A 25,703-nucleotide genomic window follows, 5' to 3' on the forward strand; every position below is an offset into this window, starting at 1 on the left:
GCCAGCAGTTTAGACATTAATGGCTGTGTGCTGAGTTATTTGGAGGGGACAGCAAATTTACACTGTTATACAAGCTGTACGCTCACTACTTTACATTGCAGCAAAGTACCATTTCTTCAGTGGTCACATGAAAAGATATAATAAAATATTTACAAAAATGTGAGGGGTGTACTCACTTTTGTGAGATACTGTATTTCCTTGCCTAGTGCCCTATTCTTCCTTAATTTGTACACTGTTGGGCAGATTTCACCTTACTTTCTATTCTTGTCACAGCATGTGATAAAATAACAAGAAATGAGTGAAGTGATTGTCACTGGAACGTGAAGACAAACAGTAAAAACAACCTGACAGATCTTCTAACCCACAGCTGTCAAACACAAGGCCCGCGGGCCGAATCCGGCCCTCCAGGCCATTTCATGTGACCCTTGCCCTCCCCAAGACCCTTACTTTCTGCTTTTAACCAATGCATCCAGCTTCTTCCCAGCAGCAGCATAATGAAAGGGGGGTGCACTGTGATGTAAGGGAGAGTGGGAGAATCCACTTCTAATGGTGGGGTGGCTCTTAACATCTAATGTAAGGGGAGGGGATGCGCTGGACATCTAATCTTACACATACAACCGGCCCATTTGAGGGCAATCATATGCTGATGCGGCCCTCGATGAAATTGAGTTTGACACCCCTGTTCTAACCAGGGGTCAAGTCCTGGGGAAAAAAGTGTGGGAACTCCCACCCAAGATCCACTCCCCCACCAAAAAAAAAAAAAAATGATACGCTCATATGCATAGTTACTAAACCGCATGTTTTTTTCTAAATCCCGCGATAACCCGCGGCAGACCTCCGCAATGTCTCCTGGGAACAATGACAAAAGCTCCCAGGAGACATTGCGGGATCGAGGAAGTGACGGATTACCCGATGAATCCATATACAGGAAGCGGCCAGTAACATAAAGGATTACTAAGGTTCGCCTGCCCCTGACAGTGACTCGAACTGGGCACCGCCGCTTAGTAAAGGATTGGCTCGGCTGCTCTAGTCCTGCAAAGGGAACTGAGTTCCTGCTGTGAAAAAAGTGCAGGAACTCCGTTCCCACGCGTTCCCGCAGGACTTGAGCCCTAGTTCTAACCCTTCCCATTTTACTTAAAAAAAAGGTGCTTTGTTGCAGTCTGTATCCCAACTGGAGATACTTCCTATAGTTTTGTGTCATGACAAGAAGTTAAGGGAAATATCCCCAATGGGGACACAGACCTGCAGTCAAAATCTGACAAAGGTTCTATCCTTTCCTCACTCTAGGAAATAATAGACAAAGGCTTGGGTTAGAGTTGGGATTTATTATAACTACCGTAAATGGATAAGTGCAGAAGCATTGACCCTTTCTGCAGGTTATAGTGCTCTGGCTTTAATCTATTGCTGGTCATATTGACAAATTCCAGATCAAGTTGTGTTGCTGATGAGTGGGTTTAAATGACATTCAGGCAAAACCAATAGTGACTCTGCCTGAAAATTACTTCACTAAGATCCTTCAAGAAAGGTCACACTATTTGGTCATATTCCAGCAATGCCCTTTTATTTGGTCACATTCCACATTAGGTCATTCCCAGCAGGGGGATTTGAAGCATCATGTACAAGATATTTCAGCAGCTATGATGTAATAAATACAATTCATGGAGAAGCTTTGCCTGGATAGCAAGGTGGTTATTTTATTGGAGTTCTGCTATAGTTTTTTTGTGTCATTTATTTATTATTTTAAATTTTTGTTTTAAAAATGTGTACAATTCTAAAACAATTTTAACTATCCCTACATTTTATGAAATAAGTTGGTTTCTCAATGTTGTTCAGTTTGGAACGAAATTACTATAACAGAAAATATCGACTGTGATGGGTCGGGCAGAATGTTTGGATGATACACGTTCCCAGGGCTCTGGGACCGGGTATAGTCTACTATTACATTTCAAATATCTTACTTGTTTTTGTATTGTTTTTAGTTTATGTTATTCTTTTTGGGCCAGATCCACAGCCAGCCAGCGCAACATAACTTTTTCCATTTAAGTTACACTGCCGCAAAGTTGCCAAGTTAGGTGCCGATCCACTAAGCACTTACCTGGAAATTTGCGGCGGTGTAACTTAAATCCGTCCGACGTGCATTGCGCTAACAGACGTTGCTCCGACGTCATTTGCTTAGACGGTAACGTAAATGGCGTCCAACGCCATTCACGGACGTCTTACGCAAACGACGTAGAGTTTGAATTTTCGACGCGGGAACGACGGCCATACTTAATAGGGCTTAGTCAAATAGGACTCAGCCCTATTTTTACACGGCGTAACTCGACGTAAACGACGTAGAATTAGCGCGACGGGCCCCGTCGGAACGTTCGTGGATCGCCGTAAGTGTTCATTTGCATATTCTAGGCCGGCCGCAATGGCATCGCCACCTAGCGGCCGGCCTAGAATTGCATCCTTAAGATCCGACAGTGTAATTCAATTACACATGTCGGATCTTCTGCCTATCTATGGTAAACTGATTCTGTGGATCAGTTCCATAGATAGAAACAGGGATACGACGGCGTATCAGTAGATACGCCGGTGTATCCCTTTTGTGGATTACCCCCTTTATTCCTATTTTCTTGTTGACCAAGGTTTGTTGGTTAGTATGCCTAAAAAACTATTTTACAAATTTTCTGATATATATTTTTGTATTGCAATTCATGACACTCAACTATTTTCTATATCACTGCATCTGTTGGGATTCGTAACATATCTTGTATTGGCAAAGGTTTTCTGTCTTCCTAAGCATTATCTTGTACACTCTGTTGCACTATGACAAATAAAAACTTTTTCTGATAAAAAAAAAAATATAACATAAAATGTTATTCTTATGCTCCTTTCACACTCTGTCCGCTGATCTCCACTGAGCCGATGGATGACAAACCCCGCTCTGCTCACTGAGCGGGGAGGGGCTTGTGTAGCGCTGCTGTCTCCTATGGAGCGATCTGCTGAAAATGGACAGCATGTCCATTTTCATCAGATCTTACCCGATCCGATCCACCATGGACGGATGGGGACATATCCAGGGCTGGATTTGCTTTCCCTGCTGCCCCAAGGCCAGGTTCCGCAATGCACCCCCTCCCTGCCAACCGAACCACCCCCCCAAATCAACGGAGAATGGCAACTGGTTAGTTCAAATATTTTTTGTTTCTTTTTTTTATTTTGTAGCTTGTCGTTTACTTTTTTTTTATTTTTGTATAATTTTCTTATTTATTTTAATATTATTTTTCTTATTCTTCACTTTTTAATTTTTTTTTTATAATTTAATTATTATTTCTTATTTTTATTTATTTTATCAATTTGTTTCACTTAACTTAATTGCTATCACACAGGAGAAAGCAATTCCCTGTGTGATAGCAATTGGAGGTGACAGGTTCTCTTTATTGACCCTGTCACCTCCAAAACAGGAGTCCTAGCACTGTGGTAGAACTCCTGTCACAGCTGAGATGGGAAGAGCACAGCTCACCCCCCTCACTGTGTACATCGGCGGCAGGGACAGTCACAGGAGACAAACTCGGTGGCCTGGGGGAGGACAGAGTTCCGAAGACAGAGCCAGTAGAGAGAGGTATGTGGGGGGCATTTTACAAGTGATTGCGGCGAGATCGCCAAAATCACTTGTTAACGAGCGAGCGGATTCCAGAAAGCAACTTACCGCCCTTAACTAGCCGTCGGGGGATTCCATGCCACTGCCGCCCCTCTGCACCCTGCCGCCCCAAGGCCCGGCCTTGGTGGCCTTGTGGGAAATCCGGGCCTGGACGTACCGCCATACTTTACGTCTAATTTTGGTGGATCGGGTCGGATGTCAGCAGACATGTCTCCGCTGACATCCGACGCTCCATAGGACTGTATGGAGTGGGCGTTCAGATCCGCCGTCAAAACTGACAGGCGGACCTGAACAGTCCGATCGTGTGAAAGGGGCCTTATTTGTAACATATGAACCTTTGTTGCTTTTAGCCAGCACTTGGAGCCCTCTAACCAAATTTTTTGCTAGGCTATGAACAGCTTGTGTTATAGACCTGAATAGCTAAAGCTCCAATTACACTTAGCTCAATGATTAAAAGGAGGGATCCTCTACCTTTCTTATCTCCTAGGCCCCTTGCCCATGGGGTGCATAGCTGCTGTGTGTGCAATTCTGGCATTTTAGGGCACCCAGGAGGCACAGGTGCAACATCCAGCGTCATTGCTTGCCGCCTGCCAAAGTCTATGGCAGGCTGAAATAAGCTGCAGCTGGAGAGGGCTTAGAGCCGAGTGGTACTTCACTTTAAAGCCCTCCAGAGGTGAATGCTTGCTAAATACAACACAGAATGATAAAGCTGTCTTTCCTAACCTTTCAGCCCTGGTGATGTGCCTTGCATGGCTAAGATGTCTGATTTTGTTTGGGTGATACCAAGGCTAGCCAACCAATTAAAGTAGGAGGACAAAATGCAGCTGGCCGGGTGGGGTGGACTTTATCTAAATTTCTTTGCCAAGTGGGGCCGCTGCCTAAACACACAATTATGCTGTCAGGCAGCACTAGGTCCCTGTGCTGATGGACCACATCACAGTCACTAGGCTTAGGCTGGCCATACATCATACAATTTTATTGTACAATTTTACTTTAGATTTACCAAAAGCATATAATAATGTCTGATTTTGTTTGTGTAATACCAAGGCTAATCAATAAATTGAAGTATGAGGACAAAAGACAGTTGGCCATGGGGGGTAGGGCTTCAATACAATAAACAACACACCAGCATTCTAATTACAGTAAAACCTTGGATTGCGAGCAATTCATTCCAGAAACATGCTTGTAATCCAAAGCGCTTGTATATCAAAGCAAATTTCCCCATAAGAAATAATGGAAACTCAGATAATTTGGTTCCACAACCATTTATTCACAAGTCCTTCGGTTTATAGTCCATATAAAAATATTATAGCAATGTGATGGCAGCCTCTACAAGGGGATTAGAAGCAAAATCCAACAGGAGCTACAGAGTATAAAAGAGAAGAGAGGCTCTTAGTGTAGCAATATGGTTACATTTAATGAAGGTACAACATTTAGCAACTCACATGGTTGATGTTTAAAACAGGCGCATCTAAGTAAAGCTTGGCTTGAAGTGCTCATGGAGGGCAGTGTGGAAGGGATGACGTCGATGGCAGTGCAGAGGATGGTCCATGTGGACAGCATTACCCCGGATGCCTGCCTATTTAGATGCGCCATCAACCATGTGAGTTGCTAAATGTTGCACCTTCATTAACCTCCCTGGCGGTATGATTATTTCAGAAAAAAGGTGCTGAAAGCGGTACCATTATTTGCAAGGAAATTTGGCGTTTTATACTGTAGGCCTGTAATTTTTAGGAATAACTCACTTAAATCTGTCCAAACAAGAGTCTAGTAGGCATCCCGGGTATGACATTTTTTTGAAAACAAAATTATAAATTATAATATAATACATAATTATAAATAATTATAACAAATAATAATATAATTATAATAAAAATTATTCAATAATGTAATCAAATCAAAATCACTGACATTTTCTCAGTTGCAGAATTGTTGCTGTCATTACTTTTATTTTTTTATGACGAATTTCCCCACAAATCGCTATCGCACAATTCTGCAAGTGATTATAATTTATTATCGCTGTTTTCTAGCTGCTCTAAAACCATTTTTGACATAAAGGGACACTTTTGGTTGCTATGGACAATCTACAGTTTGCAGGCAGAAAGAACCGTTTTTATTATATAAAAGTACATGTAGGGCACTGGGCAGACCACTAGGGACAAGGGGGGGTGTGTATTTTTTACATACAGTACTGTAATCTATAACATTACAGTATTTTGCATGTAAGGTGTTTGTTTACCTTTTTGAATTTGGCGCCGTTCTCCGCTCCCGTGCGTCGTAACGTCACAGGGAACGGAGATCGGCGGCACACAGAGGCACTGTGTGAATCAAGTGAGCACCCGCTCGCTCACACAGCGCGGTGGCATCGCTGGATCCAGGGACAAGGTAAGTAAACAATGCCTGTGGATCCAGCGAGGCGAGCCCGAGTCTGACTTGGGGTTACCGATCGCAGCACAGGTCAGACTCTGGAATACCGCCAGGGGGGTTAAATGTAACCATATTGCTACACTTAGAGGCACCTTTCTTTTATACAAAGTTGTGACATGACGCTACTTGTATATGAAGACATCGCTTGTATATCAAATCAAAGTTTATTTTTTTTATTTTGCTTGCCTTACAAAACGCTCTCAAACCAAGTTACTCTCAAACCAAGGTTTTACTGTACTTTCATAGTGATCTGAAAGAGGTGCCTAAATGGTGTATTTTATCTACATGTATTTTACAAGTGGGACCGCTGCCTGAACATAAAATGATGCTGTCAGACAGCACTAGGTCTTAGTGCTGATGGACCACATCATAGTCACTAGGCTTAGGCTGGCCATACATTATACAATCTTCTTGTATAATTTTCCTTTAGATTTACTAAATCCATATAAGAGGTAAAACCTTAAGACTTTCAATTTGAATGCAGTCAGGCAGGCCCTTGCACTATATAGTAATACAAGGAATAATACAATTGTATAATGTATGACCAGCTTTACTATGGTTATATTGTATTTGTACCCTTGAACACACAAGAAGCACATTTCTACATATATTCTTTATTCTGTCACATGGACTGCTTAGTGGGAGTAGTGATTATGGACAAAATAACATCCACCATAAACCCTTCCATCTAGATTTTCACTCTTTGTTCTCGTCTTTTCTGCTCTGTTCATCTTGGTAATTCCTCTAAATGTTATTCCCCTTTCATCATAGTGAAGAGCATGTTACCTCCTCTTCCTCAGTTCACCTAGAGACCTAATTATGACTTTCCACCACACAAAGGATGCCCTAAAGAAAAGATTCCAAGTACAAAGATTTCTCAACAACATTGTAGACTATTACCCCACCGCACTGAAGACTTCCACTCACTGAGAGCTCAGACACCACAGTCCAGTAATTATACCCCCCACACCACCTTGCTGTAACCTTTCACTGTTAAGGTTGCAATCAGTAATGCAAAGTTAATTAGCAGCATACTGTTGGAACTTATGCCTCCGAACATGCATTATTGACTGTAAGTACTAATGTCAAAACACAGATCCATTACCTGGATGGAGCAGACAAACAGAATGCTCCTTTTTTTGTGCATGTTAAATCCATTTTATTTTAGTGTGATATCCTGAAGATTTCAATTTGTTCATGACTAATACCTAAATGCAACAAGTATTTTATACATAAATTCAGGAGACCAGAGGTTTAAACTGAATACATTATAACCTGATTACATGATTATACGGCATATAATTGGCTGAGATTCACAATCTCAGTAGCAAAGCCTCCCTTAAAGCAGGGCTTCATCTGAATTGTTATGTTTTTTAAAGCCAGCAGCTACAAATACAGCAGCTGCTGACTTAAAATTAACACTTACCTGTCCAAGTTGCCCACGACGTCGACAGCCGAAACCGAGCGGTAGCTCGGCTCTCGGCTTCCCCCGCCAGCATCCTCGGTAAGGGAATCGTGAAGTGAAGCGCTGCGGCTTCACTGCCCGGTTCCCTTCTGCACATGCGCGAGTCGCGCTGCGCAGTTCCCACCGGTCCCCGCTGTGTTCTGGGAGCCGAGTGTTTCCCAGAACACAATTGGGGTGGTACGGAGGGGCCGGACGCCTGCGGGAGTCTTTACCCGGAAGTGGTGCAAATACCTGTTTTATACAGGTATCTGCACCCCCTCCCCCTGAAAGGTGTCAAGTGTGACACCGGATGGGGGGGGAGGGTTCCGAAAAGCGGAGGTTCACTTTTGGGAACATCATTTAACATCATTTTAGAATTGTGGCAATGGTGTTATCATAATATAACATTTAAATCCGTGCCCTTATTTTAGTACTTGACATTATATAGAGTGATGTAAGGTCAGTAAGGAGCATAATGGAACCTTTCAGCACTGTTAAGAAGTAATAAGAAAGTATTAAGCTAACTTAAATATGCCTTCTGGAAGAGCAAATTGCAAATAGATTTGTATTAAGGTAGATAACAATTGTAAAACCAATTGCCAATAAAAAGACTGGACAATGCCTGAGATAAGCTCATTGAACAGTAGGACCTCTGGAGGCAGTGGTGGTGCATCCATAAGGGCGCACGGGCGCCGTCCCCTCTCTCCAGCCACCCCCTCCAAGACGCCTGTTTGACAGCGGCGGGGGGTGTTTTTGAAGCACCTGATTAGAGCCATAAGCTCTAATATGCTTCAAAATAGGTGAACTGGGAGCGCCAGGTGCTCTAGTCTGTTACCCGTCACCTTATTGGCTGAAATGACAGGAGCTGAAATTGATGGGCACAGTGGCTTGCGTTTGATGGCACTGTTGGAACGTTTGATGGCACAGGGGCATAATTTGATGGGCACAGTGGCTGCATTTGATTGGCACAGTGGCTGCAAGTGATGGGCACAGTGGCTGCATTTGATGGCACAGTGGCTGCATTAGATGGGCACAGCAAGGCTGCAATTGATTTATTTATTGATTTATTTTTCAGTTTGTTTGCGCCCCCCCAAAAAAAATTTGAGTAGCAACTGCCACTACCTGGAGTTATTTATCACCGACACCTGTTCAGTTTTGTAGCATGCCTGCTGGGGGCAGAATCAATATGGCCATCCTGTGTAATCATCTGTTCAAAGATTCAACTCTGATCCTAGGATAGGAATAAACATAAAAGACCTCTGGTGTAAAACTTCTTTAAAGCGGGAGTTCACCCGAACTTTTAACAACATTTTTAACACTAGATTCATGCTCATTTTGTCAAGGGGAATCGGGTAGTTTTTTTAAAAACGAAGCAGTACTTACCGTTTTAGAGAGCGATCTTCTTCGCCGCTTCCGGGTATGGGCTGTGGGACTGGGCGTTCCTATTTGATTGACGGTCTTCCGACAGGCTTCCGACGGTCGCATACATCGCGTCACGAGTAGCCGAAAGAAGCCGAACGTCGGTGCAGCTCTATACAGCGCCTGCGCAACGACGTTCGGCTACTTTTGGAAAATCGTGACTCAATCAAATAGGAATGCCCAGTCCCGCAGCCCATACCCGGAAGCGGCGGAGAAGATGGCTCTCTAAAACGGTAAGTACTGCTTCGTTTTTAAAAAAAACTACCAGATTCCCCTTGACAAAATGAGCATCAATCTAATGTTAAAAATTAACATCTCCGGGTGAACCTCCACTTTAACGATGGATAAATTATGCAATTCACTGATACCTACCTGAGAGGGTGTCTCGAGACTGGATAAAGAACCCAGGTGTGAAAGGTCTGGAATGAATCCATGTTTGGCCTAGTGAAGAGCTCTTCTCAATCTCAATGTCACCTTATCCCCTTAAAGCGGGAGTTCACCCATTTATAAAATGTTTCCCCTTTTCCCCTTAGATTCCTGCTCGTTCGGTCTAGGGGAATCGGCTATTTGTATTAAAATATGAGCTGTACTTACCCGTTTTCGAGATGCATCTTCTTCCGTCGCTTCCGGGTATGGGTCTTCGGGAGCGGGCGTTCCTTCTTGATTGACAGTCTTCCGAGAGGCTTCCGACAGTCGCATCCATCGCGTCACTCGTAGCCGAAAGAAGCCGAACGTCGGTGCGGCTCTATACTGCGCCTGCGCACCGACGTTCGGCTTCTTTCGGAAAATCGTGACGCGATGGATGCGAGCGTCGGAAGCCTCTCGGAAGACTGTCAATCAAGAAGGAACGCCCATTCCCGCAGCCCATACCCGGAAGCGACGAAGAGGATGCATCTCGTAAACGGGTAAGTAATGCTCATATTTTAAAACAAATAGCCGATTCCCCTAGTAAAAACGAGCAGGAATCTAAGGGGAAAAAGTGCCCTCTAAGGGTGAACCACCGCTTTAACTATTTCCCTATTTGTAATTATAGTGTATTTATATCCTAAATTGTAACAAGAATCTATGTATATGCGTTTGTAAACAAAAAAAATATACCCTTTATTTTAAGACCAATCATTCATTATTGGATTCAAATCACCCCAAAAAAGGCACAATCTACAAGCACCAATCTTTTTCTGGCAAGAAAAACCCCAATCCTATTACAAAAAGAAAAACAAACAACCAATGCTTTGTGTAGAAAGATAATTTATTCCTAAAGTGAACTGAGTCTTTATTCCGTGACACATTACGGAATGATGCCACATGACCTCAATGTCATTGTTTTCAGATACATGTCAATATGTCATTGAACTTCCATTAGGTATGAAGATGATTGATCTCTAAGCAACATTTCCATACTTATAGTCCACATGTTGCAGCACTCTGGTAGATATGGTAATTTAATATTGAGTCATTCATTAAAACCTTCAACATACAAATGCGCAAAAATGCCATGTTACTGCCCATGACAACCAATATTCTTGTAGATTTCCTCCATTACATGAAAGCCGAAAACTGTTTTCCTTTGGCTATAACTCCATTTTGTCTCCAGTTTCCTCTCTCTTCAGTTTACTAAATCAGCCTAAACAGATCTATTACAAGCAACCTCTACAATACAGCACCTATAATATATCACTATAGATTCACAATTAATAAAAAAAATAGTGAAGTGTTTTCAACTAAACACTCTAAAGTGACAAATGCAATAAGTATACAAAAGAAAAATATATATATATATGTACAGTGCCTTGCAAAAGTATTCGGCCCCCTTGAACTTTGCCACCCTTTTGCCACATTTCAGGCTTCAAACATAAAGATATAAAACTGTAATTTTTTTTGAAGAATCAACAACAAGTGGGACACAATCATGAAGTGGAAAGAAATTTATTGGATATTTCAAACTTTTTTAACAAATAAAAAACTGAAAAATTGGGCGTGCAAAATTATTCAGCCCCTTTACTTTCAGTGCAGCAAACTCTCTCCAGAAGTTCAGTGAGGATCTCTGAATGATCCAATGTTGACCTAAATGACTAATGATGATAAATAGAATCCACCTGTGTGTAATCAAGTCTCCGTATAAATGCACCTGCACTGTGATAGTCTCAGAGGTCCGTTTAAAATGCATCATGAAGAACAAGGAACACACCAGGCAGGTCTGAGATACTGTTGTGGAGAAGTTTAAAGCCGGATTTGGATACAAAAACATTTCCCAAGCTTTAAACATCCCAAGGAGCACTATGCAAGCGATAATATTGAAATGGAAGGAGTATCAGACCACTGCAAATCTACGAAGACCTGGCCGTCCCTCTAAACTTTCAGCTCATACAAGGAGAAGACTGATCAGAGATGCAGCCAAGAGGCCCATGATCACTCTGGATGAACTGCAGAGATCTACAGCTGAGGTGGGAGACTCTGTCCATAGGACAACAATCAGTCCCTGTATACTGCACAAATCTGGCCTTTATGTTTATGGAAGAGTGGCAAGAAGAAAGCCATTTCTTAAAGATATCCATAAAAAGTGTTGTTTAAAGTTTGCCACAAGCCACCTGGGAGACACACCAAACATGTGCAAGAAGGTGCTCTGGTCAGATGAAACCAAAATCGAACTTTTTGGCAACAATGCAAAACGTTATGTTTGGCGTAAAAGCAACACAGCTCATCACCCTGAACACACCATCCCCACTGTCAAACATGGACGATCAATGACGTCACACGTCCAGCCCCGCCCCGCCCCCCTACAGTTAGAAACACATATGAGGTCACACTTAACCCCTAAAGCGCCCCCTAGTGGTTAACTCCTAAACTGCTATTGTCATTTCCACAGTAATCAATGCATTTGTATAGCCCTTTTTGCTATGAAAATGACAATGGTCCCAAAAACGATCCCCTATTTTGTAAACGCTATAAATTTTGCGCAAACCAATTGTTAAACGCTTATTGCATTTTTTTTTTACCAAAAATAGGTAGAAGAATATGTATCGGCCTAAACTGAGGAAAAAAAATGTTTTTTTTATATCTTTTTTGGGGATATTTATTATAGCAAAAAGTAAAAAATATTGCATTTTTTTTAAATCGTCGCTCTATTTTTGTTTATAGCGAAAAAAATAAAAACCGCAGAGGTGATAAAATACCACCAAATGAAATCTATATTTGTGGGGAAAAAAAGATGCCAATTTTGTTTGGGAGCCACGTCGCACGACCGCGCAATTGTCAGTTAAAGCAACGCAGTGCCGAATCGCAAAAAGGGGCAAGGTCCTTAACCTGCATATTTGTCCGGGTCTAACGTGGTTAATCTGCAGCATCATACCTAATGCCCTGCTATTGATGCTGTCAGCTTTGTCTCTGCAGTCTCTGTCCACAGCACAATCTTCAAAGTCTGTTTCCCTATTGTTGCGCCTGAGTCTGCTATTTCTTCTTCTACTTCACCTCTACTCTTCATCACAAGTTTTAATGTTTTTACCCGGCTGGGTAATAAAGAGCACAGCAAAAGACACCTGTCGTGGACATTCCGTTACTGCTATATGCACCATACACCCCTAGGCTGGCAGAAGAGCCATGAGGTAACATGCCACCCAAAACAAACCAGCAGCTCCTTTGGGGGTAGTGCTACACATGGAAGGGAGAAGAAAAGAGAGGGAGAAAGAAAAGAAAAAGGAAGAGAAAGAATAAGAGAAAGAACAAAAAAGAAGGCTAGAGAGAGGGATGGGGGAAAAAAACAAGAACTGAGGATAGAGAGAGATAAAAGGGAAAGAAAGGTGAACAAAGAGAAAGAGTGGTTCATCCTAAAATGTATTATAAGGGGTTTGTTTTAATATTGTACGAGCGGAAGGGACTCAGGGAGCGCTAAATGTCTGTGGGTTAGGGACGCAAATTACTTGTCTTGCCTTGGGTGCTGACAACCCACGCTACAAAGCTAATTTTACTGTTAGGGGTCCCCACAACTTGGGAAATGTTATCAATTTTTGACAGGTGGTTAACAAATGGAGCCGGGGACAAAGAGGTAGACGAAAAGTAGATATTTGCCAGCACACTATGGATCGACACAAAGTAGCATCCAAACTGATTATTTATTGCATGATCACAACACAAGGAGAGTGCAATGTTTCGAAGTCACGCAGGACCCCTTCGTCAGGCATGTAATAAACGTGGGGTATCAGTGAAAAAATTTAAATAACCATCAACTAATCAGAAAAGAGCAAAAAACAAAGTTCCACCCACCCCTTGACTGGTATGACGAAACAAGTAGCGCATAAAGGCTTAGAAAGATGAGCACTTTATCACAGATTTAAGAAAAACGTATGAGAAAAGGGTGTTGCCAAATAACATACTATCACTAACCTGTGTATTGTCAAGATGGACTTGATATTGGATATAGATCCGCGCCAGAGCGGGGATCAATAGTTTTAGGTCGGCTTGGATAACAACATCGCCGGTCGCGCATGCGCTGTTGTGATTCAAACCGACCTGCAACTATTGATCCCCGCATTGGCGCTGATCTATATCCAGATTGTGTGCTGTATACAGATGCTCTCTAGCAATAGGTCTGTTCTCACAGTCTCTAAGGGCCTGATCCACAAAAGGGATACGCCGGCGTATCTACTGATACGCCGTCGTATCCCTGTTTCTATCTATGGAACTGATCCACAGAATCAGTTTCTCATAGATAGGCAGAAGATCCGACATGTGTAAGGGACTTACACTGTCGGATCTTAGGACGCAGTACCGCAGCCGCCGCTGGGGGCATTTCTCGTCGAAATCCAGCGTCGGGTATGCAAATTAGCACTTACGGAGATCCACAAAGCTTTTACGCTTCGTTTTTTCTCCGTAAGTATTCGTTTGCCGTCGCAAAATTAGGTCTAAACTGTTTACACCTTGTAAAAGTAGACCCTTCTATCCCGCCTCGCTGTCATTTTTTTTTTTTCCCCGCCGCAACTCGTTTTTTTTTTTACGCCTGTCGCGATTCTCAAAACCCGGCTCAACGTAAAACCGCGCAAAGCACGTCGGGAAAATAACGTCGGGAGCATGCGCAGTACGTCCGGCGCGGGAGCGCGCCTAATTTAAATGGGACTCGCCCCATTAGATTAGGCACGCCTTGCGCCGGACGGATTTAAGTTACACCGCTCAAAATTTTTAGGTAAGTGCTTTGTAGATCGGGCACTTAGGTAGAGATTTTGCGGCGGTGTAACTTAAATCAGAATATTTAAGTTAAGCCCGCTCGTTGTGGATCAGGCCCTAAGGATCCACATTATCAAGTCCATCTTGACAATACACAGGTCAGTGATAGTACGTTATTTGGCAACCCCCTTTTCTCATACGTTTTTCTTAAATGTGTGATATTGTGTTTATCTTTCTAAGCCTTTGCGGGGAATTGTGACATCATACCTGTCATGGCTTTGCTTTTTGCTCCTTTCTGATTGGTTGATGGTTATTTTAATGCTTTTCACTCTTACCCCACGTTTATCACATGCCTGACAAAGGGGTCCTGCGTGACTCCGAAATGTTGCACTCTCCTTGTGTTGTGATCATGCAATAAATAATCCGTTTGGACGCTACTTTGTGTCGATCCATGGTGTGCTGGCAAATATCTACTTTGTGACTTAAACCAGTATTCACCTGGTTGTGGCTGCAACACCCAAACTTTGAGAGCTTACCCAGGAACGTGTGCAGTGGGAATATGAAGTATTAAAGTGGTAGACGAGTCTCGCGCAAATGTTGTGTTGTGAGGTAATGACTAAGCGCTAACATTTGCACGAAACACGCCAAAAATCAAGAGAATTTTTGGAAGTGCAAGTGTCCAGAATCATTGCTTTATGATTCCCAGTGCTAAATCTGTCAACCAATTTCAAAATGGCTGCATTTGTAAATTTCAAAAGCCAGTATAAAGAATAGCAGTGGTAGAAAAAAAGCACTTGTGTGTTTAACCAATCTTTTTTTTTATAAGTCCCCTTTAAGAGGATGTTGCAGGGGGTGTGTCCTATGCCTACATACTTTTACTAATTGGTGTCCCTCATACCCATCTCAAAAAGTTGGAAGGTATGAACTAGGGTTCCTCCAGAGTTTGCTAGGAGTTCCTTAAATTGTGGCTGCTTGATCTCTTGTTGGATGGTGCCTGCATAGTTCCAGGGCCAATGCCACTTGGCAGAGCCATCAGCATGACACCAATGTTCTTTTCAGCTGTCTGAAAGGGGGTATTTTCCCCCCTAGTCACTAATGTAAGGGGCATTTTTCCCCCTAGTCACTAATGTAGGGGCATTTTTCCCACTAGCCACTAATGTAAGGGGCATTTTTCCCCCTAGTCACTAATGTAAGGGGCATTTTTCCCCCTAGTCACTAATGTAAGGGGCATTTTTCCCACTAGCCACTAATGTAAGGGGCATTTTTCCCCCTAGTCACTAATGTAAGGGGCATTTTTCCCCCTAGTCACTAATGCAAGGGGCATTTTTTCTCCCTAGTCACTAATGCAAGGGGCATTTTTCCCACTAGCCACTAATGCAAGGGGCATTTTTCTCCCTAGTCACTAATGCAAGGGGCATTTTTCCCACTAGCCACTAATGCAAGGGGCATTTTTCTCCCTAGTCACTAATGCAAGGGGCATTTTTCTCCCTAGTCACTAATGTAAGGGGAATTTTTCCAACTAGCCACTAAGGCAAGGGGCATTTTTCTCCCTAGTCACTAATGCAAGGGGCATTTTTCCCACTAGCCACTAATGTAAGGGACATTTTTTCTACTCACCCCTGGTAACTTAATTTTAGCAAGGGTTTGCTGAGACTTGAAAATAATTTAATGGTTCCTCTGGGGTATAAACATTAAGGCTACGCTATATAATGTACTGGGGAATGTCTCCCTTGTTGGGTGGAATGCAGTCGCACAAGAAACTTTAAGCATTTAATACTACGAAATATGAAGTATCAGCAGTTGTATAAATCTTACAGTGACAGAGTCTTGAAATAGCATTAGCGGAACTTGTCTTCTCGTCACTAGTAGGATTCTCACTGGAAAACAAAGATCTGCCCTATTTAGCTTACTTTATCCCTGTCGTAGTCTACTGCGCAGACTATTATTCTATATATAGGGTGCAATTGGGTGTTTTATGTTGGCTGTCAAACATAAAAATGAGCACCTGAGCTATACATTTCTCTTTTTTTTAATCCCTCAGGTTCTCTCTGATGTTATACAGCCTGTATATCATCTTACTGAACTGGAATAAAGCCCATCTCTCTTTACATAATCACATGAAACTACTGAGGATGGATAGAATTGGCTGTAGGTGATCTCTTCACCTTCCGCTGTGACCAGCCCTTTTATTGGAGAACAACGAAAGTGACCTTTTACATTTCTCAACACCAAATCTTGACGGCTACTCTGCTAGAAGAAATCCTTCTTTACCAATCTTGGAACCAAAAAGAGCATTAGCCTGAATAATTAGATCCCGCTGTGCAGAGATCTGCAGCACAACTGTATTTTACATGATGGACTCCTACTGGGAGGATTATACAGTTATGTATGTAAAAAGATCGGTGTGGATGACATCACTGCCATTCATAAATACATTTCAAAGGGGTATGAAGATTAAGAAAAATATGATGGTTCCAGTGATGGCGAACATATTTTAATCTCTACTGATGTCATTGATTTATTATACATACAGTATAGATAGAGAGTCTTCAATCACATTAATTATATATATATATATATATATATATATATATATATATATATATATATATATATATATATATATATATATATATAAACACTGTAAATATACAGTACATATAAAACCTGATTACAGTTTTTGAAGTCGGTTCAATAAAGGACTTATTCTAAATGGTAATTATGAATGAATGCCCTTTGGGTTTTTTGTGCCTTATCTATGAAGTCTGACTCTGTTATTTCCTAATTCTAATAGTATATATTTCAGCCAAATCATTACATATATAATGCAGAAAGCAAACAGATGGGTACTGAGCACCTGCTAAGAAATCACTGTAAGTAATATCAAAAAGAAGCTGCAAGCTACATATGGCTCACAAGCAACTTGGTTGTGTGCTATAACACAGAAAGGCATTGCATGTATACATATATATATATATATATATATATATATATATATATATATGTACACACACAAACAAACACACACACACAAATATAAATATATATATATATATATATATATATATATATATATATATAGATGAATCAATGTAAAGCTGTATACACATAATAATTTACTCACAACACTTAAAGGCAAAAGACGTATGGAAATACTTCTAATATGCTCAGCTACTAGTTCTGCTAATAAATACAAATAAATGGCCACCATGCCAAAAAACGATTAAGTATTATGTAAAACACATTCCAAAAGTCCGTCTAAAAACATTTTCGACACTTTAGAAATTCTCATTACTCTCGAATTTGTCACTATAATTACAGTAACTGCTGTGATATATTACAAGTGGTACATGACTATGAAATGTGTAGTTCTGTAAATATCAAAAACCATTTAGAGTCATTTAGAAGTACTGAAATTGTGTAATAAACCCAATCCAAGCAGATCTTCAGCATTATAAAAAGTGACATGCTAATACTGGGCAATCATAAAACACTTTAACATATGCAGGCAATCAAAGCGCTCACTAGAAATGACTAGATTACGTCTTCTCCATAAAAACCACCATTAATATTCAATACTAAATAGTACAAAAGCCATCTATAATTACCATGTGTCCTAATCCCAATGCTATAATATCCACATCAGTATGCACTACTAGACAACATCTGATTTATTACCAGGAGGAAGAACTTTACAGCACTCTATTCTGTACTCTAGCTGCAAAATGTTTACTGTTACATATCTAAATAAACAAATACATAAATACTATGTCATTAGCTGGAAATAAATCAATTTTGTAATTAATTTACTTATCTAGTTTATCTATTTGTTTAAACATCATATAGTGAGAATTATTAGCCACAATTAGATTATTAATGATTTAAAGATAGATAGATAGAGAGACATATATAGATAGATAGATAGATAGATAGATAGATAGATAGATAGATAGATAGATAGATAGATAGATAGATAGATAGATAGATAGATAAAGCTGTCCATATATTTTATAATTTTCTTACTCAATTTTCTTTAAATGTACCTTCAAACTATGTAGTGCAAGGGTCTGCCTGATTGCCTACAAATGGAAAGTGTTTAGGTTTGACCTCAGTATATGGTATTTGGTAAATCTAAAGGAACATTGTACAAGAAAATTGTATAATGTATGGCCAGCCTTAGATAGATAGATAGATAGATAGATAGATAGATAGATGGATGGATGGATGGATGGATGGATGGATAGATAGATAGATAGATAGATAGATAGATAGATAGATAGATAGATAGATAGATAGATAGATAGATAGATAGATATTAACCAACTTCTGCATAATACAAAAATGACCCTGAAAGTGACCTTTGGACACTTCCATAGATATAAAGAAATGATATGATAATAGATTAGATTAGATACATAGATAGATAGATAGATAGATAGATAGATAGATAGATAGATAGATAGATAGATAGACAGATAGATAGATAGATAGATAGATAGATAGATAAATAGGTAGATAGATAGATAGATAGATAGATAGATAGATAGATAGATAGATAGATAGATAGATAGATAGATAGATAGATAGATAGAATGCTATTGACCCAACTTCTGCATAATGAAAAAGTGATACTGAATCTCATATTTTATGAGCTGCTGCATAGAAGAAAGAAAGAAAGAAAGAAAGAAAGAAAGAAAGAAAGAAAGAAAGAAAGAAAGAAAGAAAGAAAGAAAGAAAGAAAGAAAAGATTACTATTGACCAACTTCTTCATGATGTAAAAGTGACACTTAAATGGACATTTGCGCAGCTGCTACATGAGCATAGATAGGTAGATGGATAGATAGATAGATAGATAGATAGATAGATAGATAGATAGATAGATAGATAGACAGATCTATAGATAGATAGATAGATAGATAGACAGATAGATAGATAGATAGATAGATAGATAGATAGATAGATAGATAGATAGATCTATAGATAGATAGAAATATAGATAGATAGATAGATAGATAGATAGATAGATAGATAGATAGATAGATAGATAGATAGATAGATAGATCTATAGATAGATAGATAGAAATATAGATAGATAGATAGATAGATAGATAGATAGATAGATAGATAGATAGATAGATAGATAGATAGATAGTGGTTGCCCATGTTGTGTGTGCTGTAGAAGTGCCCCCATGGTGCCCAGGCACTTACCTGTCGGCGGACAGTGCGGTGAGGGTGAACACTGAGACCCCCACTGATGTCAGCTGTATGAAGGGGATCAGCTTGCAGCCCACCCTACCAAAGAGCCACTCATCGGCCAGGTACCTGCTGGCATCCACAGGGGCACAGGTGACCAGAAGAAGCAGGTCCCCCAGGGCCAGGCTGGAGATGAACAGGTTGGGGACATTCCTCATGGACTTGACAGTACAGAAGATCTTGATGAGGGTGACATTGCCGATGAGGCCGATGAGGATGATGAGTCCATAGATGGGGACGATGGCATAGGTGACCCCAGGGTAGAAGAAGTCCTCTGCTGAGTGGTTGGCACTGTGGTTGAAGCAGGAGGAGGACAGAGGGAAGTTCTCTCCTTCTAAGTCCAGCAGCACACAACTGTCCGGGCTCATGGTCGGCTCAGCAGCAAGCCCAGCAGCGATCCCTGAACTCACCTCCGGATCACATACCGGACACTTCCAGGACAACCGGGGGACCCCACACATCCAGCATCAGACAATGCCCGCCGGGTCCTCCTCTCATCGCTCTCTCCGAGTGTTAGGCAGATAATGGGGAGTGTGGGGCGGGTGAGCGGAGTCCCGGGAGTTCCATGTCCCACCTGATCACCAATACAGCAAAGTCCTGAGATCAGATCCTCACCGCTCCGCTCCGCTACACGAGTCCGACCGGGGGGAGAGCAATACTACGAGACACAAGACCCCTACTGGAGAAAGTGCGCACTGCAGGCGACGAGAGCTCCTCCACCTCCAGACACACAGGATGGAGCAATTGTAAGACTATCACATACAATCATAATGTACTACTGTACTATAATAATATATGCATAACAATAAGAATAATGCAACATACTAATAATACATGCATGAAAATAACAATAAGAATAATGCAACATACTAATAATACACAACAGTAATAATACACTATAAAAATAATAATTAAAATACACAATATTAATACACAGTAATTATGATACACCATAAAAATATACAATAATAATAATAATGCTACATACTAATAATACACAACAGTAATAATACACTATAATAATTAAAATACACAATATTAATACACAGTAATTATGATACACCATACAAATATACAATAATAATAATAATGCTACATACTAATAATACACAACAGTAATAATACACTATAATAATTAAAATACACAATATTAATAAACAGTAATTATTATACACTATAAAAATACACAATAATAATAATACACAGCAGTAATAATAATACACAAAAAATAGTAATACACAATAATAAAACATAATAATACGCAATATTACAATAAAAACAATCCCAAAGTGTAGCTTTAAAGCAGAAATCCAAGCAACACATTTTTTTTTACATTCATTTAATAATAGTCACTGGAAAATAAATCCACTTCACAGCATGCTACTAATACTACTACTGCTTCTGATAATAATAATCATAATATACTATAATAACACATGATGATAATAAAAATCCACAACAACTATAATATACAATAATAATAATATTGCACACTAATTATAATACAGAATAGTAATATTACACAATACTGATAATACACAATAATAATATACAATACTAATCATACTTATACAAAAAATGATAATTCACAATAATAAAACAAATACTATAAGTGTCGGTTCACACTACAGTGACTTGGGATCTGACTTGTCAGACCTCAAGTTGCCCCAAGTCGCTGGACATAAGAAATTCCATTGAAGTGAATGAGAGCTGTCTTAAAGGGTCACTAAAGGAAAACATTTTTTTTTGCTGAAATGACTGTTTATTGGGTATAGAGACATAAAAGTTAACTGATTCCTTTTAAAAATGATTAAAAATTGAAATTAATCTATCATATAATGTGCCTCTAGTTTCACGTTCGGTTTTAAAGGTACATACATGAAGTTCCGGGTGAGAGGTGAGTCGGGAAGACTCACAGAACAAAAACAACAAATCCAAGGCAGTGTTTTGTTTTTAAAATGAATCTGATTGGTTCTGACAGCTTAGACCACCGTGAAAATCTCCCAGTACGATGGTTATAAGGAAACAGGCAACCAGGAAGTGTGGAGATCACAGCAGAATTACAGCTACTTCAAAGCAAAAACGAACAATAAGGACATGAAACCAGGACTGCAGTAAGGTAAAGGAAGCTATTTAGCTAAAAAAAAAATTCCTTTAGTGACCCTTTAATGTACAGTACTGAAAGCGGTGTTCCACCCAAAAATGGAACTTCTGCTTTTCGAAACCCTCCCCCCCTCCGGTGTCACATTTGGCACCTTTCAGGGGGGAGGGGGTGCAGGTATTCGCACCACTTCTGGGTATCAACTCCCGCGGGAGTCACACCCCTTAGCGTCACTCCCCCCCCCCCCCCCCGCCACTGTCTTCGGGGAAACACACTGTTCCCAGGAGAGAGAAGGGACCAGTGATGGTGCGGCGCGCACTCATGCATGTGCAGTAGGGAACCGGGCAGTGAAGCCGCAAGGCTTCACTTCCTGATTCCTTAACCAAGCATGGCAGCGCCAGCATCCGAGGACCGAGCGATTGCTCGTCCTCGTCTGCCAACTTTGCGGGCGCGCTGGACAGGTAAGTGTTCATTTTTTAAAAGTCAGCAGCTGCTTAAAGTCGCTCCGACTTCAGAAAAGTTTCCTGTACTACTTCGAGGCGACTTCTAGGCAACTTATACCCATAGATTTCAATGGAAGTCGCCTCCAAAGTCGGATCTCCATAAAAATTGAAGCAACTGTAGCCCTGTTGTGATTTTCAGCCATTTAAGAGGATGTAGATATATATATATTGCAGCAGGTGGAGCCAGAGAACACAGATTTGGAGCCTGCAGTACAGAGCAGACATAGAGATACATTTCTACACCAAGGTGCTGGAGAACTGCATTTCCCAGGAGGCTGGGAGACAGGAAGTTCCGGGAGAGAGGGGAGTCAGGAGGAAGAGTGAGGAGAGGGAGTCTGGAACAAGGACCCAGGCAAGACAGATCTGCATCAGAGGGTGATTTAAGACGGCCTGTGTCAGAGCTGTGAGTTTGCCACTGAGACACAGGCTCTATGCAATAGTTCTTGGAGAGACTGATGTTCGTCTACTGAAACAGAGAGAGACTGTGTTTTGAGCGATAGAACTGAGGCCTGGTCGCAGGGCCGATCCATCCACCGGAGTAATCCAGCCTGCCCAACTGTGTGAGGACAGCTGACGGAGGTTATTGCCAGATTCCCCAGACGGCCCCTAGATGATCTGAGATGTCCTGCCGGAGGCTTCGAAAGACTGCATCCATTTCACAGCCGTCGGTCTGAGGAGAGAGGGACATTCGCTTCCGCAGACAGCCATCCTCCTTTCCTAAGAGACATTGGAAGTGGTGAGCGGCCTTTGGCCATTGCAACAAGTGTATTTCCTACAACTGTCATACATCCAGGGCCCCAACGTTGGCTAGCCTAGGACAGTACTACTGGCCAGTAGTTTAGGGTGGGGTCGATACTGCTAAGTATATAGATATATTACTGTTCATCGCATTCAATCTAAACGTATTATCTCATTCTGTTATTAGTTGTATTATATTAGAGTGGGGAGACATTAAGGGCTTTTGCTCTATCCCACAGTCATTAAATCTGTTATAAAACTTTACAAGGTGTGCTGGTGTGCTGTGGATTCATTGTTTGTGGTGTGTCACAGAGGTGAGACAGAAGACCCGATAATTCAGCGGCTCCTTCGGGGGTGAGCGCTACACGTGGGGTGCTCGTCCGGGATTTCTTCTGATACCTCTCGCAAAGTGATAACCGCACAAACGAGCCAGCAATGGATCCAAACACCGCAGCAGAGTGGTGCAAAGAACAAAATGGCCAATTAGGGCTGAGCATAGTAATGGACATTCCTGCTGACAAATGGACAGAGGAACAGATCCGTCAAGCAGTAACTACACTAGCACCTGACCAGAAAGTGTTTGTAATAGACACGAAAATAGAACAAAAAGTCTCCCATACCTATGCCCTACTAGAATGGAAGAAAGGAGTCCCAACCTGCTTCCAGGGTGATAGCATCCAGCTAGCCGGAGAAGTTAAAGCACGGTTATTCCCTCTACTCACCTCAGCAAGTTGTCTGGAGGGACCAAGCCAGACCATGTCAGACACAGTGGAAGTAACTACCACTTCTGTACCAACCACTAACTACCCCCCAGCTTCCTTCTTCATGGACATAGGAAAACTGTTAGAGAGCGTTAGAAAAATGTCCTCGCCATCTGTGAACTATGGCTACAGGAAGTTGAGAATTTTTTCTGGAGTGCAGCCTGTACCTCCGGGAGAAGAAGAGTATGAAACCTGGATGGAACAGGCTATGCAAGCACTGGAAGAATGGGATGTTCCAGAGGCTCAAAAGAAACAACGCATTACTGAAAGTCTGAAAGGCGTTGCAGCAGAAGCCATCCGAAATTTGAAATTCAGTCAGGAGTCTTGTACAGCATATGACTATCTTCGCATGCTACAAGATGAGTTTGGGCGCACAGAGAAAGCTACAGATCTAATCTTCCTATTTGAACACATGTTTCAACAGGAAAATGAGCAGCTTTCCGAGTATATTCGACGACTAAACAAAATGCTATACCAGATTGTACTAAAGAAAGGAATAGAAGCCAGGGATATGGATCAAGTTAGAATGAAACAGATCCTGAGAGGCGCTCTGAGTTCCGATCCCATCTGGATCCAGTTGAAGACCTTACAAGGGGGTACCTCTTTGCGATACTCTGATCTCATTAAGATGGTAAGGGAGGAAGAGGCTATCCTAGAGGAGAAAAAGAAGGGCTCAGGATTTTCATTTGCTGCTGAGGTTCGAACGCTCAATGTGTCGAATGGGAATTCAGAAGTGGAGCAATTAAAGACTCAAGTTTCCCAGCTGATGCAAATGCTAACCCTATTGTCTGCAGGTGTCAAGTCGCCCCTTGAAAAAGTCACTTCAGAACCAGTTCCTGAATCTACCACTCAGGTGGTGCCTATCAAGAAACCGTCAAATATCTGCTATAATTGCGGAGGAGTGGGTCATTACCGAAATACCTGTCCGAGCCCATCGAATTCAAGAGGAAGTTATCGACCGGCCCCAGTGAGGGAGCAAACTGGGTGCCCAACTACTGAAGACTGCTCTGATTCCCAGGATACCAATAAGAGGCCCAAGTCTTTACCCAGAGCCTCACCTGCTACGACAAAAAGATCCCCTCCCCTGGCGTCTGGTCCTGTGTCAGAGGGAGGCAAGGCACACCCACAACCTAAACACCCGGAAGGGGGAAGAAAACAACCACCACAAGGGAGGAAGAGGGCTAGAGTGCAGCCGACTGGGTCTATGCCTTCTACTACTCCGAAGAAGTTCCCTGACCAGTTGATAGGCCCTTCACCCATTATCCCAGTTCAAGTAGAAGGGGTTTACACAAAAGCTCTCCTCGATTCAGGTGCTCAAGTAACACTGATTTACCGGGACTTCTACCAGAAGCATTTGAAGCATCTACCCCTGATGGAGTTAGAGGATCTCGAAATCTGGGGTATTGGGACTCAGAAGCTTCCATATGATGGGTGTCTACAAGTGAAGCTGGAGTTCAGTTCGGCAACTGTTGGACAACCAGGGGTCTGTGACGCCTTAGCCATTGTATGTCCCCGCCCACCAGGAGCTAATCGAAGTTCTATGATTGTGGGAACAAATACTGACTTGGTGAGACGCCTTATAACTCCATTAGTGACGGAAGAGAGTTCTACTTCAGAGGAGATGCACCCGATGTTGCGGCCAATCTACCAGCGGATTATTCAAGAACAGAGGGCCCCTGCAGAAGTGGGACGGCTTTGGAGATTAGAAAGAGCAGAGAAGGTCTTACAGCCAGGCGAAATGACTAGTTTCCGGGCCTCAGTCAAGTTGAATTGGTCACAACCAGGCCCCTATGTGGTCCTGGAAACTGATCCCAGAAATATGAAGAGATCTGGAGTGGAATTGGTGCCTGAGATAATATCCATCAGAGCTCTACAGCGGGCCCGTGGGAGAGTCTCTGTAAGTGTATGCAATGTGTCAGATTCCCCAGTGACCTTGAAGGCACGGATGCCGATTGGACAAGTGGCCACTGCCACACCCCTCTCACCCACTGAATTGATAGAGGGAGTAGACAGAGAGATCCCAGCTGAACGATTCTATCCTAAAGATGCCCCTATCTCGCCTGAGTGGAAGAAGCGAATTCAGTCTCAGCTCCTCAAGTGGCAAGATTTATTCTCCAAGGATGAGTTTGATGTGGGGTGTGCTAGGAGCACTCAGCACCGCGTTCGCCTCCAAGATGACAAGCCCTTTCGAGAAAGGTCACGGCGAGTCCCATTGGGAGATCTAGATGACCTAAGGGAACAGCTGGCTGAATTGAAA

At 41.8% G+C, this 25,703-nt stretch overlaps 1 protein-coding gene across 1 annotated transcript in view; it reads right to left on the bottom strand.

The window, feature by feature from the left end:
- The window catches only part of GRPR (gastrin releasing peptide receptor), a 190,195-nt gene extending 170,222 nt beyond the window's left edge, over positions 1 to 19,973 (bottom strand). The window contains exon 1 of the mRNA XM_040338659.1: positions 19,299 to 19,973. Coding sequence (XP_040194593.1) covers positions 19,299 to 19,804 — 506 coding nt within the window. The 5' untranslated portion in view covers positions 19,805 to 19,973. The remainder of the gene's footprint in view (positions 1 to 19,298) is intronic.
- Between the last annotated feature and the right edge of the window lie 5,730 nt (positions 19,974 to 25,703).

The sequence above is a fragment of the Rana temporaria genome, chromosome 2 (genome assembly GCF_905171775.1).
Source record: "Rana temporaria chromosome 2, aRanTem1.1, whole genome shotgun sequence".
Lineage (NCBI taxonomy): Eukaryota > Metazoa > Chordata > Amphibia > Anura > Ranidae > Rana > Rana temporaria.